We start from the raw sequence: 18,326 nt of genomic DNA, 5'->3' as shown, positions 1-18,326 counted from the left end.
TATGCATATTTGTTAGGTAACTTTGTGCTATGAAATTTAAATTTGAGTTGCCTTTCAGTATTGCAGGAAAGTCCAAGATAACATTCTCCTGTAAACTAATTTTCCCACTAGAACTGAACCCCGAGTAGATAACTTGTAGATTTTAAAGAGAACAATTTCCCACATGATCCATCAAATTTTCACTTCAGTTCGCTTTCTTAAAACATCTTTTCAAAACATTATTCATATTTGGATTATCAAAGGATTTTGTCTTTTCACTTTTCTATCGACTACCTGGTACTGCTGACTGCCATTGACATCCTGCTGTTCATTTGAACTTAAAGCCTATCCATGCCTTTAAGCACTTGTAAAACTTTCAATTTAATTATTTTTGGAGGGCAAGGTCTTGTCTTTTCACACGTCCCCTACCAAGACAATAATGCTGATTAATGTTTCATTCCATCACTGTGAAGTAAGAGCCAGTGACCCGATGTCTCTCCGACAGAATATCGGTACAAGAGAAGAAAGCGCGTCCAATTATGTGTAGTGTTTAAACTTTGGCTTTGAAGCTTTAGCGAAATAAAACTGAGCCAAGAACGTGTGATTAGTATGCACATGTCAGGATATTTGTGAGTGAACTGCGGATCCGTCTCGCAGATCTTGATTCATACTGCCGCCAACTGCTGCCAACATTTACAAAATAGGGGTGATACGGGGTTAATCACAGTATCAACACATGTATGAAATTTACACATCTTATGTACACAGTGCTGTTTTGAAATCTCTCCCTGTAGACGCACAGATCAGCCAATACAACTATCCGGGGAGCAATCACTCTCTGCTAGCTTTCATACAGTACTTTTGAGGCAGAACTGATCTTAGCTCCAGCATGTAAAGTCTCACAGCAGAGTGTAATCAGCATCTGATTTTCTGGCCAGTCACCCGGCGAGTCTTCATGCCTGTCCGCTGGCCGTCACTCCCTGTCTTATCAGGACACCGTGATGTAGACTGTAGGTGGTCTTGAAATAAGTAAATGCTACACCTAGTCTTGAAAACGAATATACTTCTCACAATGTCAAACATTCTCTGGCTACTATCTGCCATTGACCTTATATGATACAGGAACTTTCTGTACACCAAAAACCTTTGTAATACTTCATTTTGGAGAACTTTTACTTGGTATTTTTGACATAACCTGATTTTTAATAACAATTTATTAGTCCTTGTATTCACAATCATATTGACATTACGTTTGAAATGCCTCGATCAAACTCAAAATTTTCACTTTTATCACTTGATAAATTATTAATAAAAAGAGCAAGCCATTCACTCATTGTTACAGCAGGGAACATGATGTGATTATAGGGAATATAATCTGTATATTTGACACAAAAATCACAGTTGATGTGTCCCAAGTACACCATTTGTGATTCTGTAGTTTCCATAATTTCATTTTATGTTGTATTTCATTATAATGCTGATTGTCCATACTGTTTGTCATCTTTACTACAAATGAGCTGTCAATACTCAGTGGGGAAGTGTAAAACTTTCGCTCCGTAAGATAAAAATCTTGGAAAAAATTCACAATTTCTAAGTTTGCTCTGCACCATAAAGCGACTAATTCTGGTACTGTAATTGCTCTTTTCAAACACATGAAGGGCAGGCAGATTTCTTGAAGAAAAATGTGATTTTTAAGTTAGGGTAGAATGCACCTCATGGACAGATGTTCGTACTCCTAAACTTTTAAAATTCTTTTCTGATCTACCACTTGTTTGGGCTCATTTTAAAGCTATGGGAGTAAGAAAAATTTTAATCTTAGTTTTAAAAAAAAATAGAAAATTTTTGTTCCCCATAGAGTTAACACAGGGACGGTGGTCATTTTTGATTGGAAATTGTCGGGTAATTTTTTCCAGCCGTAATTTGACCCCTGATTTTTATTATTAATTGGGTAAGAGTATGGCTGAAAGTTTCATTGAGGAAAGTTTGAGCAAAAGATTAAGTCTTTCACTTTCAAGGCACATACCGTACTACTTTAACAGATTTGAAAAGGGTTTGGATCAAGGCTAAATTTTGGATAAATACTAGACATTTTGCTTTTTTAGTGAAGCCTGACTTCTCTTCTTTAGTTTGTTTACAAGGTTTATTTTACAGGTTTTCAAAAAAACAAGGTGACTTGTTTCAAGCTGTGCAAACAGCGTCAATCCAATGATTTACAAAGACTTGGATTAAAATATGAAGTGTGTAGAGCTGTTTGTGGTTACAGGTACGATACCAAATATAGCTGCATATGTGTTGCATCGGACAGTGCTGTTTAAAATGTGAACAGATTTTGTTAGTGTTGCATATGCGGCTATTGTTTAGGCTTAAAGTTCGAGTTGTAAATATGTCTTTCAGTATTCACTGTAACACTAGCAGTCACCTACTAAGTGGTGCTTTCTTCATTCTTGCATGCGTAATCTTCAAATTAAAGTGTAATCATAAAATTCAGACAAATATTGATTTTTGCATATTAATCAAAGAGCAATGACATAATTTGCAAATAGCCTTATTGTTCAGTATGTTGTTATCTTATGTGAATTTCTAATGATGGGTATGTGCTTTCCAAAATATATCAACATCACATCTTTCATACAAAATTTTCACTGAAACCTTGTTGTCAATCACAGCGACCTTGCAAAGGGTTATAGCAGTGACAGGGCTAAGAATTCTGAACAGAATAACATTCGGCTGTTATTGGCAAAACATAAAATAGAAGTTAATCTACTTTCTTTACTTTGTGGCGAGATCTGGATCATTGTAAAAGTGAAAGTTTAAACATGCTTCAGTACTAAAAGAGCACAATGCTGATCTATTTTTAAAAAAACTCTGCGACATCCTTTTGAAATGATTGAGCTTTTGGGTGCACCAATACAAGCACTCAAAATATTCATGGCAATCCCAAGGAAAGTAGGCTAACCAACAGCACTATAATGTAACACAAAGCCAACACATTTCAGAAATTTTAATGACCAAGTGTAAAATTTGGAGTATTCCTTCCAACTTGTTCAACATATCATGCCTTTGTCAACGTTTATCTCCTGTTAGTTTTCATGAAACCTTTTTTTTAGGGGCTGGACAGTCATTGTAGGACAGAGATCAAGTTTTCTGTATGAAAAAAGTTGGTCTTCTTGAATTGGAGGCAACGGTACTTGTGAATAAGATAAGATGAATTAAATAGGACAAACAAGGCAAAATGTTTTCAACTTACACAGAGATTTTTGTAAAGAATGTTTATGGTAAATGTTACTCACCAAAGGCATCACACTGTAGGTTACCTTTCAATGTGGCTACATGTAAATCATTTGCTAACTTCGAGAGAGGGTCAGAAGAAATGGATAACATAATGATACCTTATATACCATTTTGTTCCATCTATCTTAGGTAGAACGTACCTTGGGGACAGATATTCAGGCTTTTGAATTTTATCAATTCTTTTCTGATCTACCACTTGTGGAGGCTCATTTAAAGCTCATGGAGTAAGAAAACTTTTGACTGTTTTACTTTTTTGAAAATCAAAAATTCGATTTTCCCCTACAGTTAACACATGGATGACGGCCATTTTGATATTCAAATATTTTAAATGTCAGGCAATTTGTTTCTCTCGTACTAAACTTTGCCTGGTGTCCCCAAATTTTATTATATTTTGGTAACAGTATTGTTGAAAGTTTCACTGAGGAAAGTTTGAGAAAAAGCTCAAGTCCTTCACTTTTATGGTGCATACTACCATAATTATGAACAATTTTAAGCACAGCTGCATTTCAGATGATTCATCTCATCCATTGGCAGTCACTCAACAATGCTTTGAATTCTCTCCAAAGCCAAGTATCTCTGCCAAGGGTATCCTTTTAACCCACCACTGTACAGTAAATTATAAAGGTTTTCCCTCAACTGTTTAATACAAAAACTCGTGTCTTCTTCCAGCAGGATCCACTGATGTAATCCCAAACTGGACACTGCATTAATTATGTCAAGCAGCTTGCTTGCAATAATTCACATGGCCTCTAGACTACATTAATCTTTCTGGATTTACAAATCTGATCAATTTCAAATGACCAGGCCTGTCCTCGGGAGGGTCGGAGTCAGATCACCATAGCAACACCTGGCAGAAACAAAATAAATGTCAAACGCAAACAATCTTGTTAATATCCACTGATGGCTTTAAAACCATAAACATTTTCTCTTGAGGAACTCTTCTACATCACATTGTTGGTTAATTTCTGATGATCCATTTCATATATATCTGTTTTATGGCAATTACAATACTTGTGCTGACAGGGCAGGTTGTATGTTTTGATCTTTGGAGCAATAAAACAATAAACAGTATTATGATTTGATGGTTTACATTCCACACCCTCGTGACTCGCCTTTGTCGGTATGAACAGTGACCTAGAGTGCAGTTGGCTTTCCACCAATATGTGCAGCTGTGTCAAATTTTGAAACTGGACAGTTTGAACCGATTGTCTCCTTACTTGGAAAATGTCATGAAACGTACTTGAAATATATGTGTCGCCGCTGATTTTCATATTGACTTCATATGTTGTGGACAAGCAGCATGAAAGAAGGGGAATATCTTGTTATAAAGATACCATTTTCACAAAATTTGCTTTTTTTTGGAAAGCCTGAATTTTGGAATAGTTTGTGTGAAGAAAAGCCATTATTTGATACACTTCATGTTGGACTTCAAAGCATTTTGTTTTTCAAATTGCAGAGCTAGCAGCAATGATTGACCTAAGGCATGAAGTTTCAGTGGCAAGTCAATGTAGCATTTATCTTCAAGCTCAATAAGCTGTATCTTTTGGCTATTTTTCAGAACTTTTGTTTTGTGGTTTCCCTACACTTTCTGCATTGAATCCCTAAACTGTAATTTAATGCCAAGTATTTAATTTAGCATATCAACACAACCCATGTATGAGTAAATCTCCATTGTTATTGTTGAAAATTGCATTCAAGTCCGGACTAGAATTTATTTGTAAACAATAAACAATGATCACTACACACATACAAGGTGTGTTGACAAAAAGAATACTCGAAATTTCAGCATGACAAATGGACTAGGGTCAGATACGGTAGTTGATATACAGAAGCAGAATACTGAAAAACTTGTCACAAGTTACAGCTGACGTCCCTTTAAACTCGGCATTTCAATTGCATTTTGTTAAAACTTTGCAGTGATCATGTGATAAAGTGTTGAAAAACACATGACTGTTGCAAGACTAGGCTGACTGTCTCTTGCATAATTACACCCAATAAATATGCAAATGATAAATCATAAACTAAGGTGGGTTTGCTAATGTTAAATGGAATGGAAGGGGGCAGGTACATGGTCCTGACAAGAGAAAAGCCCTTACTTTGCAGTCACTTGTCAACCTACCATACAAAAGTGCAGATGACAATTGTAAAAGCAAATTTTTCTTTCTGGTGTGCCAAGAATGTCTGTTCTGTTAACACACGGGTGGTGGCCATTTTTGAATTTAACGTGTTGGTAAATATTAGGTTATTTGCTTCTCTGGTACCAAATTTTGCACAATGATCCCCGATTTTTATTCTCGATTTTGAAAGAGAATAATTTCAAAGCTGCCTATTGGAAAGTATCAGCAAAGGTCAAGTCTTTGAATTTTGAGGCGCATACTGCCTTAACGTAATAAAACAGCAACAAGTATGTCACCATACCATGGGTGCTATGAAATGGAAAGATAGACACACGCTACCCTCAACTACAAATGTATCAATTATACTTAAATTTTTGAACTTCAACGACAAAGATCCTACATCAGCAATTACTATGTGGAGCAACATGTTTATTTTTTGCAATGTCTGTCTTGGATGATTTCAGATTGTGATTGGCATAGAGTCAAAAGAGATGAACAAGAGGAGTGCCGGGCAATTGTAAATTGATTGATAGAGACAAGCAAACATACATGTACCCCCCTCTTATCAGAACATTGGCTATCTTCAAATAAGTGATAACACCCACAAGTGTCACGCAGACGCTGTCCCACAAAGTAAAGCCATTGGAAGTGCCGCAGTCTCATGTTAGATATGACTGTCATTAAGAGTTGGCTGACAAACACCGACAAAACTAGTTCATACTGGACAACATCACACCACTCATTTCATTCAATTCAAAGGCTACAATGTAAGGTCAGACTGACAGGAACTCTATCAATTTTAGTTTAGCCTCCTTCAAATGTTCAATCAACTACAACTTTTTCAAGTATTTCTTTAAAAGTGAAAAAATTGAGTTGTTTTTGCTGATTTTGTGAACCGGATAGTAACAACTATTGGAGGAGATACACAGAGGATTGTTTTATATTTCTGAGCAAAACATGAGACATCATGAAATCTTTCTTAAAAACCAAATTCTTTGAAGCTGATGACAACACGAAAGATGAAAAATTTTGAGGATTTCAAGATTTATGGACATCAAAAGGTAAGAAAACTTCTCTTCAAAAACCTTCTCATTCACTAACATTAACATGTAAGGAAAAATGAAATGATACAATGAATAGGAATTCTCTGTACACTTAAACCGTATGATTCAGTGTTATGGCAATTTGGTTCACATAATACCGATATGAGAATATTGAGATGTTGATAATCTCGATGGATGTAATGATTTTCGTGCATTGTAATATTTATTGCCGTGTTAAGCAATTTAATCTTGCTGTCCTGCTGCAAAATGAGTTCAGAAACCAAATGTTACGGTGGCACACACATCACATTAGTGCCTGAACCTTATCTCATTTTTCAAACCAAAACAAATCATGAAACACACAAACGTACTTTTGGACCTGACAATTAATCATAATTTAGTGCCCGCAATAACAATGTAAGATTACTACTTTGCACAAGAAACTATAAATTATTACGTAGTACTTTGATATCTTGTTTTGCTCAAATTAGAAATATCCTGCTCTGATACACTAGCCTTGACATTGACTCTTGTCCAATTCGAGACACGTTTTGTTGCAAAGCTGCACCAGGTTTCTCGGTCTCTGACAAACTTTTGCTCTTCATGCACATATATCCTTCTAACAATTCTGTGATCAATTGGAAACTATCAAGCAAATCACAGTGTGAATAATTGCATTCATTGATGTACCATATAAATCTATGATACTATCACAAAATTAACGATACACAAGCCAAACTTGATTCTATGCATTTGTAAATCTAAATTTTGCAAGTACACGTAGCTCATATACAATTACTTATCATAAATTCTGCATAAATTGATTTTGACCGAGAGAGGGCAGGAAAAGGGTTAAAGGTTATTTACAAGCACTTTGCGCCAAACACTGTACCCGGACGTTGTTGTGTTTAACATGTGACATTCTGTATGTGTATTAGCTCTTTACAATATCTGAGATATACCATAAACTGTCACACTTCATAATAAGCATATATATGCACTCATATACCAGTACATACATTACGTGTACAAAAATACATATTGCAACAAAGACAGAGTACAGCACACACTTATATAATGTGTACACACCACTCTTCGGTCTAATCTCTTGACATGATCAGTTAATCACTGATGAAATAGGTATCACCCAATGAGTATATGTACCAACAGTGCCTCTTTTTTCTTTTTTGTCAATTTTCAACCATAGTTAGACAGTGCCTTATTGAAAAGTAACTAAATTTCAATATTTTATTTCATCTTGTGGGAATCTGGTTTGGGCCATGTCTGGACAGATTTATTAAAACAACTTTACAGTCTGCTTGTATCAAAGATTATTGATACCGTAACTTTGACTTTACTGGCTGGATGTGTCAGTTTGAAGGTGTGGGATTGGGAAATTGGAAAATGTGGAAAGAAATTGAACAACACTCTATGTCAAAATTAACTCAGGAGGAAAAAGAAACAAAATATGAAGAGAGACTAGATTTACCAAATTTGAATCATCTTTTCTGGAGCAATCAGAGAACAAAATTTTCTTTTTTCTTTTATTTGTTGGTTTCACACGTCTCAAAAACTTTTAGAACATAAAGGACTGCAGAATGTTTTGAAGAAAGTTTACGTAGAGCCATCTTCCTTTTAGTAGAATGACACTATAGTATTCAAGATGGTTGGCCAATTATCAAGGGTATTGAGGTGATTTCTCAGATACCACGGTGTAAATTGTCATGTGACAGACTCAGCGCAATCAGCCATGCAGGTAGGCATATCCCCACTCATATCTTATGCTGGCAACATGTTGCTCCACAAATCACAAATGACTCCCGCGAAAGGGGACTTGAGTGTATTGGGCAGACCTACAGCGACCAGCAGCTTATGAATGTACACCTGTAGGTAGCCTCTTGCTCGAGTGCAAATACCACAATTGGGACCCTGCCTAAATGATATTGCTGCAGGGATGTCATAGATTTCAACTGCCCTGCTGCATATGATGGAAGTGCACATACTCTTGGGGATCTGACAAACTCGAGAGGGGTGGATCATTTTACTTCCTGGAGAGGGGGTTTTTGAAAAACAATAATTTGATGGATGTTTTCAACCAGTGCTTCCAGAAATTTTTTTTCTTTCATTCAGATGAAATATCTCTGATCTAGTCGTCAATATTTTTCTGTTACTTCTTGCCATGTGAAGCTTGAATTTTGTTTTGTTTGCCAAAATTTTTCAAGCCCCCCCCCCTGGCATTTAGAATGGTCCAACCCTAGGCGATCAGAACCAGGTAAATAGTTTAAAATTCTTAAACATCTCTCCCCCCCCCCCCCTCAAAAAAATAGTTGAAGCCATTTGACTGCAGGGCAACTGGACTTTTAATTTCTTTAATTAATGCTGGTCAAATTTTACCTGTCTTCATGTATCAAACTATCAGGAAAATAACCAAGATTTGGAGGGGGGATGAACTTCTCTACATAAATCAGTACGGTAAACAGGTATGTTTAGATTCTTTCATGCTAGAGAAGAATGAAATAACCTGACATACTGTAAAACATGTCTTTTTCACCCAGCATCGTTTGTCAGGAAATTTAGCTAAGTTTGTTGATTTCCGATGCTACAAATGTAAATCTGTCACAATATTTACTATTAAGATGTCCTTTTAAATCAAGAACCTGTTAATTGCAATTAAATTTTAAAAAAACACTAAAAACACTAACAATAATGCAGTTTATTCAAAGTGTTTGCATTTATTTAGGATTGCATTTATTATTCAATTACTTTTACATGTAACAAAATTCTTTTCACTGAAGTGTGGTTACAATGTAGGAGTAAAACCTGGGTAATATCAATTTGTTGGCAAAGCACTTGGGGCAATATTACAATACACATGTAAAGACACCACAAGCATTTTAGGTTGCAGTTTGACGACAACCAGGTATTGGCAGCAGTAACAAAACTTGAGTGAAATGCATCTAGCGCTTTTCAAACTTTACCGTATTATATCATTTCAATGTCATTTTATGCTTGCCTTTCAAGTCTTTTGGATGCAGCTTATTCCATTTTCATCCAACTTTGGAAAGTGTGACAATTCTTTCTAACTCAGTTGTGACATATATACAATTGTACAAAGGGAATCCTCTGAGATTTCACATGACACATAATTTAATTTCTTATACTATGAATATGCCGTGTGACAGAAATATTAAAACTTCTCACATGAGAAACCAAAATAACATGATGGCCCATGCTGTACCCTGTATGTCACATCTGGCAGTGTCATTCGTTGGTAGTACCACTTGCAATACCAGTGTGAATTTGTAGGACTTCGTAGTTCTAAATAAAAGTACATGTATGTGAAACCTGTAGTTACGGACACCTCTTTATTAAGGACAGCTTTATCAAACCAAAAGTTAAACTTTGAATGGAATTTCACCTGTCTATTAAGGACACCTCGATATTACGGATACTTCCCATTCCTGAAGATGTCCTTAATAGACAGGTTTCACTGTATTCTCTAACATTTCAGGAAAAAATAAAAACACAGGATAACTATTAACCCTGGAGAGATTACAGGAGTTGTCTCAGCTGCAAAGAAATTGATGGTCGATAAACTGCATCGATTTGGTTGTTCCTTTAATATTAATATTCAGACATGGATGCAAACAAAATAACAGAAATGACAATATTTTTAAAATGCATATTTTTCTGAGCAATTATTTTCAAGTTTGCATCATTTTTTATGTCCGATGAAAACAACAATGCAGTTATTCTTGCGTTCCGTGATCTCTTGACCTAGTGATTCATTTATTAAAGAAACATAAAATGAACATTTTGTGGAGCAGTAATGTAGTACAATGTAGAGTGTATCTCAACTCTGGCAGGTGTCCATGACAAATTGAGTCACAGGACTCTGGATCACGATTAATCGCTCGCCCTAGTCGCCGTAATGACAAACGCTACTGCCGGTTGAAAAATTAATAGCGTCATTACAGCGCTAGTGTCTACAACACTCGTGATAAACGTACCATTCTGTGGCAGCGGACTGTACGACTGGCTGCGAAAATGGCAGTCACCCTGGTGTTCAGGGTCAGGGGTGGCATCACCTGTACGCGTCCTGGAGCTAGCTTGATGGGAAAGATCAGCGTGTGTCACACGTAGTAACTTACCTTTAGATCGTTCTGTCGATGCCATCATCCACGACTATTTTCAAATCACACGCAGTGATAATGATGGTATTTCAACATTAACTCCCCTAGTTATGCAGACGCTTTTCACTACTCAGAAGCAAGTCGAAACTTGATCAACGATACTGGCGTTTCCACCGAGGTTCAACACAGCGTCAACTTCACCAGTTCGACGAAATGAAAGTTTTGGGCGAAGTTTGTGTCCGATATTTGTATAATTACCCGAGCTAAACAATAAAATGACTGAGGTAATGCGTCATCAAACTGTGAAACTAAAGTGCGACGAAACAAACCCTATTATTTCGCTTTTCCCCCGATTTGTTTACAGTCGTTGCAGTTTGAATACACGCGCAATACCGTAAAGCAGCTTCCTGTAGCATACGCCAAGATAACGTCGTAATTCCCGAAAAGCTTATGTACTGAAAGTTCAACCAAAACAAGGGATATTTTACCGTGAAATATAAAGACAATAATTGAAACTGTTCATATATAAGTTAAATACAGATAAGATAGATAAGAACCATGTAAACCCTAACACAGTATTAATTGATGTCGCAAATGAAGCCCCTCTTTACGGTTGCTATTCAAACATGGCGGCGGTAAGTGAGTCATTTTACTTTTTCCCGCCAGTGTCATTCATTACAAGAAATCGTCAAAGTTCTTGTTTGTTGGTGTCACTTAACAAAGCTAATGTAGTCTTCTAGTTACATGCACTGAATTTCATCGGTAAGGCCCAGGTCTTCCGCGTTTAATGTCATATTTTGGCGTTTGTTTACATCTTGACGCGTTGACAGGCACGTTAAAGCACGGGAATTGTGATGTGTGCACGTACTGATTACGTGGGCTGCCGCATTGATCGTGGCAGTTAAGGTTGGAATGGTTGTATTTGCCCGACTCCGTCAGTCAATGATCTTCAGCATATTCCCTGCCAATCCTTCGTCGTCAATTTCACGTGTGGCTGCGTCTGTCTTGTAGTGCAACTGAAAATATGGACGATGTCTTAGCGTGGTATTCCACGAGGTTATAACGCGTCGGAGTTTACGGTGTAGAAAGGATACCATGGCAAACGCAATGATTTAGTACTTTGCTTCACTGTAACGTATCTCAGAACTTAACTACGCAGAGGTGTTCACCATGTATTACAGTTATATGCGACAGTACTCACCAGCGAGCAGGATCAGACTCGGTCATATTTCTTTCTAGATATCACGCCTGGCTTGTTTTATTGCAAAATGTGCCGTGCGAGTGAAATTAGTGGGGCACATTTAAATCATAAATGGGAGTATTTGATTGCATGTGTTTGTGTATGTATGCGTGGAGAATGAATGAGGGTAGAGCTATTTAGTGATTCAGACGCAAGGACAAATGTCAGTATTCATGATGTCATTGTCAAATCAACGACTGGGGTATCAGACTGGAAATCACTGCAGTGGGCTTCTATTTTGAAGTCGAGCAGGAAGTAGCTGATCTCGGTCCCTTTGTAGTTACACTGGGCTTGATCTTGAAAGGAGAAAGTGCCCAGGTTCCAAGCTTTGCTGCCTATTGGGACTTGGCGTGACATTTTGAATGCATCTGGCGCATGTCATACACACATGTCGCTTCTATATTGACGTAGATAAAAGGCTACCGCCACATGTACGCACACAACTCATTATATCCACTAATGGACTCTAAGCCCCCTTGGTGCTGATCGAATTTCTATATGTATGCATTCATGTGAGACTCTAATCAGACACTTAGACTAAATTTGTGAGTTGTTTGGGGAATTGGGGACTTGAGCTGTCTCCTGACAACCTACAGTTGGGTTTCATTTTAAGAAAATAAAAGCTGCTTCAGAACAGGGAGTTTTAATGGTCACACATGGCTTTGCTAGTGGATTTTATCAACACTGATGATTCCCACACTTTTCATTAGCCACCAGGCACGTATTGGGTCTTTTAGTCGCATAGCAATATTTTTGTTGCCAGACAGTGAGAGAGTCCTTGTGACAGGCCTGGAGGCTATAAATCCATTTGTGAATTAGATATCCCAAGTAGATATTACTGGGGTTTCAAGTCACAGGCATACTACCAAATGACACAGAGGAATCCAGACTGTTGATATGTACTGTGTCACATCCATATGACTGTTAGCCCCAGGCATATTTATTAATCACAGCCAATCCTGTATATACCATTAAACTGTGTGAACCATAAATGTGTGTCTGCACACTGCATGACAATTACTACACTGCCTTGCCAATCAGTGAGCAGATTCGTGCTTAGTGTCACAGGATCACTCAGTCTTAAGAACAGCATAGCTTAGCGTATCGTGTCGGAACTCACTCAGACACAGCGGCCTACCATAGTCACCAGTGCTTCAGAGTCCTGGAATTTTCCAGACTCCTCTATTATTTTTTTTCTGCTGTCACTCATCCATCCCACTCTTGTCACTACTGTTCTACCACCACAAGTCTCTACTGGTACTGTTGATACGCTGTAGAAGATAGCTGGTCTCTCTTTTCACTATCTTCCAAGAAGACCAACAACTGTAATGCCATGTACCCAACCGGTGTCTATCAGAGTCCCTACAGTACGCCATCATTTAATGTAAGTCTATTCACTTCACTCCGAGATTCTTTCCAATTTGTTTCTTTTGGATGTTTCTTCAGTTGATGTCTTCCATTTTTGGTTCCACACTTTGTTTTTTTTCGCTTTTTGTTAAAGTGGTTCGTTGATGCGTAGCTCAACGTTTTTCACTCTTTTATGCAAACTCCGTAGTACCGAGTAATCATCAATGTTTTGTACAGTGTGACAAGAAGTTTTGTGAAAATGACAAAGTGATGGCAGTTAGTCCCGGTCATATGTGCAACGCATTGATGCATTGTTTTTATGTTGGATTGTACCATTTTTGAGACAAGCCTGTACAGTAAGCCCTTTGCAATCTGGCGGTGATTCAAGTTACCATGGAGAGACTGATACAGGATGATGTACTTAAAAATGCAATGACAAATGTGACAGTAAAATATCCGGCATAGTATGTTAGTCTGCTGATAAGCACAAAATAGAGAAAGAACACTGCAAGCCAATAGAGAGGTACAGGAGGCCAATAAAACTGAACACTTAATTGTGTTTTTTCATCTAAAAAAGAATATTTAAGGGAGGAGATGTAAAAACATTTTGTTTTTGTCAATGAAAATATTGAAAACTTGCAATGTAGGAGGAGATTATAGTAATTTTAGCAATAACCGTGTTTTTTATTTAAATCTCAATCTGAAAATTTTATCTCAAACATAATTTTGTAATGAGACAAACATTGAATCTGAATCATGCAGGGGTATACTTTTTGGCAGGCTCCGCTAGTTAGGAGGAAAATGCAAATCAAGAACTGAGGAGCAAGACGTTTGAAGCGTGGCCATCAATATTATACAGCATGGGGCAAACAAATCAATAAAAGCTTTACACTGACAAACAAAGGGGTATTTTATTGTGTAAACTGAGTTGAAAGAGTAAACCGTGAAAGGATAAGGTGTTGAAGATTAAAAGCAAGGTGTGTCAAATGAAGAGTTTGTGGAAAGTTGAGTAGATAGCTCTTTTGAAGTCGCTAATTGGTATGTCATAAATTACTATAATTTATCATCGAAGCCAGACTACTGTGTCGTGCTGCATATTCTCCTCAAACTGGCAGTCATCGATATTTGCTCGGCTTCCATGGTTATTTGCTCACTGTCTATCATGGAAGTAATAAATTCTCCATATTTTTTTTCTGGGAGTCGTTTTTGTTTCTGCCATCTGTGGAGTGTCAGCCCTGTCAAAAATTTGAAACCACAAGAAGTAAAAGAATAAGGTGATAACAGAGGAAGCGGAGTATTTTTGTTGTTGGCAGGTCTAAAAACAGTGATAACAAATACTTCTAACATTAACAGAGGGATATTATTTCAATATCCTCTCTCTTATTCTCTTTCCTACTTTTTCACTTTCCTCTGTTGTTACGCATGCTGTACAGCGTTTTTGAAAAATAAAATCAAAAACTAGCAAAGTGGGCAGTTCAATGGGTACTTTGTGAATTTAAATAGCCATATAGTTTAAGCAAATTTCACGGTATTATAACTGCCATTACCAACAGTTTAATTTGATTGTTTATAGGAATGAAGTTAGACAAATTCTGCAAGCGCAGTGTTTAAAATGGTAAATAATTGTTCATTTGCGCAGGTGAAACGTTTCATTTGTGATAGCACACTGATTATCTTCAGTATGCTTCAGTTGTTAACTTGTGATTATTAATTTGTATCAAAATACACGTTATTGAATATGAACACATTCCAACATTTGTGAAAAATTGAATTTGTCACCCTAATTTTGTCAATTACATTACAGGATACATACAAATAACCTATATAATGGTCACACTCATAACATATATTTTCTTAATAATTCTCTTTTAAAAATACTCATCGAGCACCTATTTCATGTAAGTTGAAATGATTAATTTTGAGGAATATTGTAAATTATCTTTCAAAAGTTTTCTGTTGTTTTTTATCAGAGATAGTTCATAAAGCTTACTAGTTTCAATAATATATCAAAGTTTTCTTCCTACAATAATTGTGAATGACTTTTGTTTCAAGTCAATTTGCCAAAATAAAAAGAACTATAATTTGCACAAATGGTCTCAGAATGTAATCATTTGTACTAGTTTGAACATCAGAGAAATCTATTTTTAAGTTTATGGACAAACAACAAAAAATCTTTTTGTTGATAGTGAAAGAGTACAGGTACTTGAATTTGTTTTCACATAAATTTATAGATTTCCCCTTCACCATTCAAGAAACCTTTAAAGGATAGGGAAAATACAGATGCTTAAATCATAAAGCGTTTACATCTTGACAAGCATAGTTGCCCAAAATGTGTTAGTTTTGTTGTGCAATGATTAAGTTTAATTCATGTGCACGGGATTGTTTTGTATACCAATTTTTACATCATATTTGGTTTGTTTTCCAAGTGATATTGAAAGTGTTATCAAATTTGTAGAAAATATTATATCATGAAACATAAATGACGATTTCGTTCTTCCTTGGACTCGCACATTGAACAAATTAAGGTCGGATATTTTGACTTTCTTTTGTGGCTATCAAGTGCTGCATCGCTTTGTTGTCAGCAAAAGGGTAAAATGGTATTTATTCTACAATGTTTAAACTCATGTTGTTGTAAGCTCGTTGTACATACCACTAGAACTATTTAGTTATACAGTCCAATATCATGGATGGTTGCAAAGCTAAGAGGGTTCACCACTTACTATTTACACTTACATTGTCTTGCTGTGTTTAATGCATCCGAGCGATCAGTTCAGAAAAAAAAAGGTGATCCCGGGGGAAACACACCTAACTCCTGACCAAGGTCTGATCTGTTGATTTTTATCTTCTTAACTCAGCAGCCTTATTTCTCCAAATCAATCGCTAGATTGTACCGTTGGGGACCAGCTTTCTTTTTCTCTTTTGCAAAATTTCCAGTTTTTCTCTCCTTTGGTCAGATACATTTTAGGTACATTTACAGAATTATGCCACGTTAAACTTTGAATAAATCGAGTTGTAGATTTTTGGGAAGTAAAAGTAGATGTTCAGTCCTACAGGAGTATTCATACAAACCTGTACACCCCTCTCACAGTAAAATGTGGAATGTCTCAACCATGTAAAACAATGAGATCCAATTAAATATAAAGGAATTTTAGGGTCAGAAGGTTGTTTGGCCATAATAGTTTGTTTTATCAGTGACCCTCTGTTTAAACAAAATAGTGCAGTCAGTTGGGAAACAAGAAATTGGTTTCCACTTGAGCAACAAGAAAATTTCACAAATTGCCCCAACTCCTGGCTATCCAAATTTCCCAATTGCCAACAACTGCCGGCTATCTGAATTCTGTAACAAGCGCCATGTGTGCAAACTTCTGATCCCCAAACAAATGCTGCAGCTTCCATTTGCTGGACTGTTAATTCATACACCAGTTCATGCGGTTTACTCCATTTTAATGAAACTTTTCACATAGATTTTTCCAATGCTAGAGGGCATTATGTATGAGATTGGTTCTGGACAGCAGCATTGTCGAGGCAAAGCATTGACATAACCATAAATATACAATATCAAAATTTCAAGTCCATTGGGAAGCCTCATTTCCAAATGCTACAGTCAAGCACACCGTAGCATTAGATGTTACCATGACAACATGTAGCAAGTGGCGTCACAGCCAGAGTGGTGTTGTTTCCAATTGTGTATTGATGTAAGTGTAGGATATTTTGCTGTTTTAAGTCAACCAGGTCCACAAGCCCATGCCCCGTGGGTACGATGATGTAGTCTCTCAAATAATGGTACTATTTTCTGAACCAGCTCTCGCTGGCATTCCAAAATCTAAAGACTGTGCCAAACTTGTTCTGTCTGGGCACCTGCCAACAAGTTCTCGGCTCCATCCCAACAGCTACAGATTGCACCCAACTTATCCTGTCTGGGTACTTGGCAACCGGTTCTTGGTTTCAGTGCCAAATCTTTGGACTGTAGCTGCATTATCATGTCTGGTCATCGGTGAAGACAAAGAAAATGTGGTAGGTGGTAACCATGGAGTTTCAGTGATGTCATCTGACCAGGATTTTCAGAGCCTGGTGGTCCCGTAAATGTTTTAAATGACAGCAAGATGACAAAATTTTACAAACTTCTTGTGAACAGAATGCCTTGTTGTATTTGCCCTGTATTTCATACTGGCAGGTTGCATTTCCACCAACACAAGTCTAACTGAAATGTCTTTTTGCTTAGGAAAACACATAAACTTGACTAAAGCTGCTGTTCTGTATAGAGTACCAAGGACATCTTGGGTTTGATAAGTATCACCGACATATAGTGGTCTACCAGCATTTAATATTGCAATATTCTAGAACACCTAAAGTCAAAGTTATGGCTAATATCATCTCATTAAGTGGACAGAATTAAGATATTGAAAAGCAGAGGGCACGTTTTCCCCAGGAACATCGATTTTTATTTCCATTTATCGCAACAAAAATATTTAAAGGAAACTTCAGATTTGTGACTGATAATGATTTGTTAGTAGCACTGGTAGATGTACAAAGTTTTTCTTAAAACCATATTTTATTTACAGGAAGCATTACGTTATGAAAAATAGTCTACTTTATTCTTGTTCCATGCTCAGTTGTAGAAGAAACCAGTAGGAGAAAGAGTTCGTCAAAGAGACCAGTAAAGATTTTTTCCATTTACAGGAATATGAAAAGGTATTTTAATCATGAAAGTGTAGAGGACCGCAGCATGTCCTTCATACACAGAGGTGTCCATGTCAAATCCCTGACATAACTGGTATAGCCGTGGCTGGTCCTATTTTAAACAAGTGTCTTCATGGGTGAAATTTGGCCCCCTTTCTGTAACTTCAATATAAGACTGTTAAGAGTAACAGCCAGTAACTCTACACCACAGGCCATTACTATGAGCTCCCATATTGACGGCATATCAAATAAGATCATGACACCAACTGTCTTGCATGGTCTCACTGATTTGGCACAGCTTGTCGTCATGGTAGAGTTTCATTGGTTACCGTGGTGATGTCATGCTTGTTGACAGTAGTACCGGACCATCTTTGCATCACATCTGATTTCAGTCAAGTTTCCTTCGCCCGGTCTTGTTTGTGCTCGGACTGGCACCAATCTTCATGCAACAGTTGATTGCACTTATTTCTCCACATGAATAAACGCCCGACTCACA

The 18,326-nt window shown here is 37.0% G+C and overlaps 2 protein-coding genes across 10 annotated transcripts in view; one reads left to right on the top strand and one right to left on the bottom strand.

Moving 5' to 3' along the window:
- LOC139121541 (centlein-like) overlaps positions 1-11,841 on the bottom strand; it is a 56,694-nt gene extending 44,853 nt beyond the window's left edge. The window contains exon 1 of one of the 2 annotated variants that reach the window (XM_070686525.1): positions 11,765-11,841. Coding sequence is in view for 1 of the 2 variants with exons in the window: in XM_070686524.1 (XP_070542625.1) it covers positions 10,582-10,609 (28 nt within the window). In the remaining variant the exon portion in view is untranslated. Of the gene's footprint in view, positions 1-10,581; positions 10,964-11,764 lie in introns of those variants that run through there. The other variant, XM_070686524.1, reaches the window with a different exon arrangement.
- Positions 6,134-18,326, top strand: part of LOC139121542 (zinc finger protein basonuclin-2-like) — a 70,597-nt gene continuing 58,404 nt past the window's right edge. For 2 of the 8 annotated variants that reach the window (XM_070686530.1, XM_070686526.1), the window contains exon 1: positions 16,913-17,164. In XM_070686530.1, coding sequence (XP_070542631.1) covers positions 16,931-17,164 — 234 coding nt within the window. In that variant the 5' untranslated portion in view covers positions 16,913-16,930. Of the gene's footprint in view, positions 6,449-11,107; positions 11,199-12,842; positions 13,188-16,912; positions 17,165-18,326 lie in introns of those variants that run through there. The other 6 variants (XM_070686532.1, XM_070686527.1, XM_070686529.1 and 3 more) reach the window with 6 other exon arrangements.

The sequence above is a fragment of the Ptychodera flava genome, chromosome 21 (genome assembly GCF_041260155.1).
Source record: "Ptychodera flava strain L36383 chromosome 21, AS_Pfla_20210202, whole genome shotgun sequence".
Classification (NCBI taxonomy): Eukaryota; Metazoa; Hemichordata; class Enteropneusta; family Ptychoderidae; genus Ptychodera; species Ptychodera flava.
The sequence above is the reverse complement of the archived record's forward strand: the minus strand, read 5'-3'. Positions and strand labels throughout refer to the sequence as shown.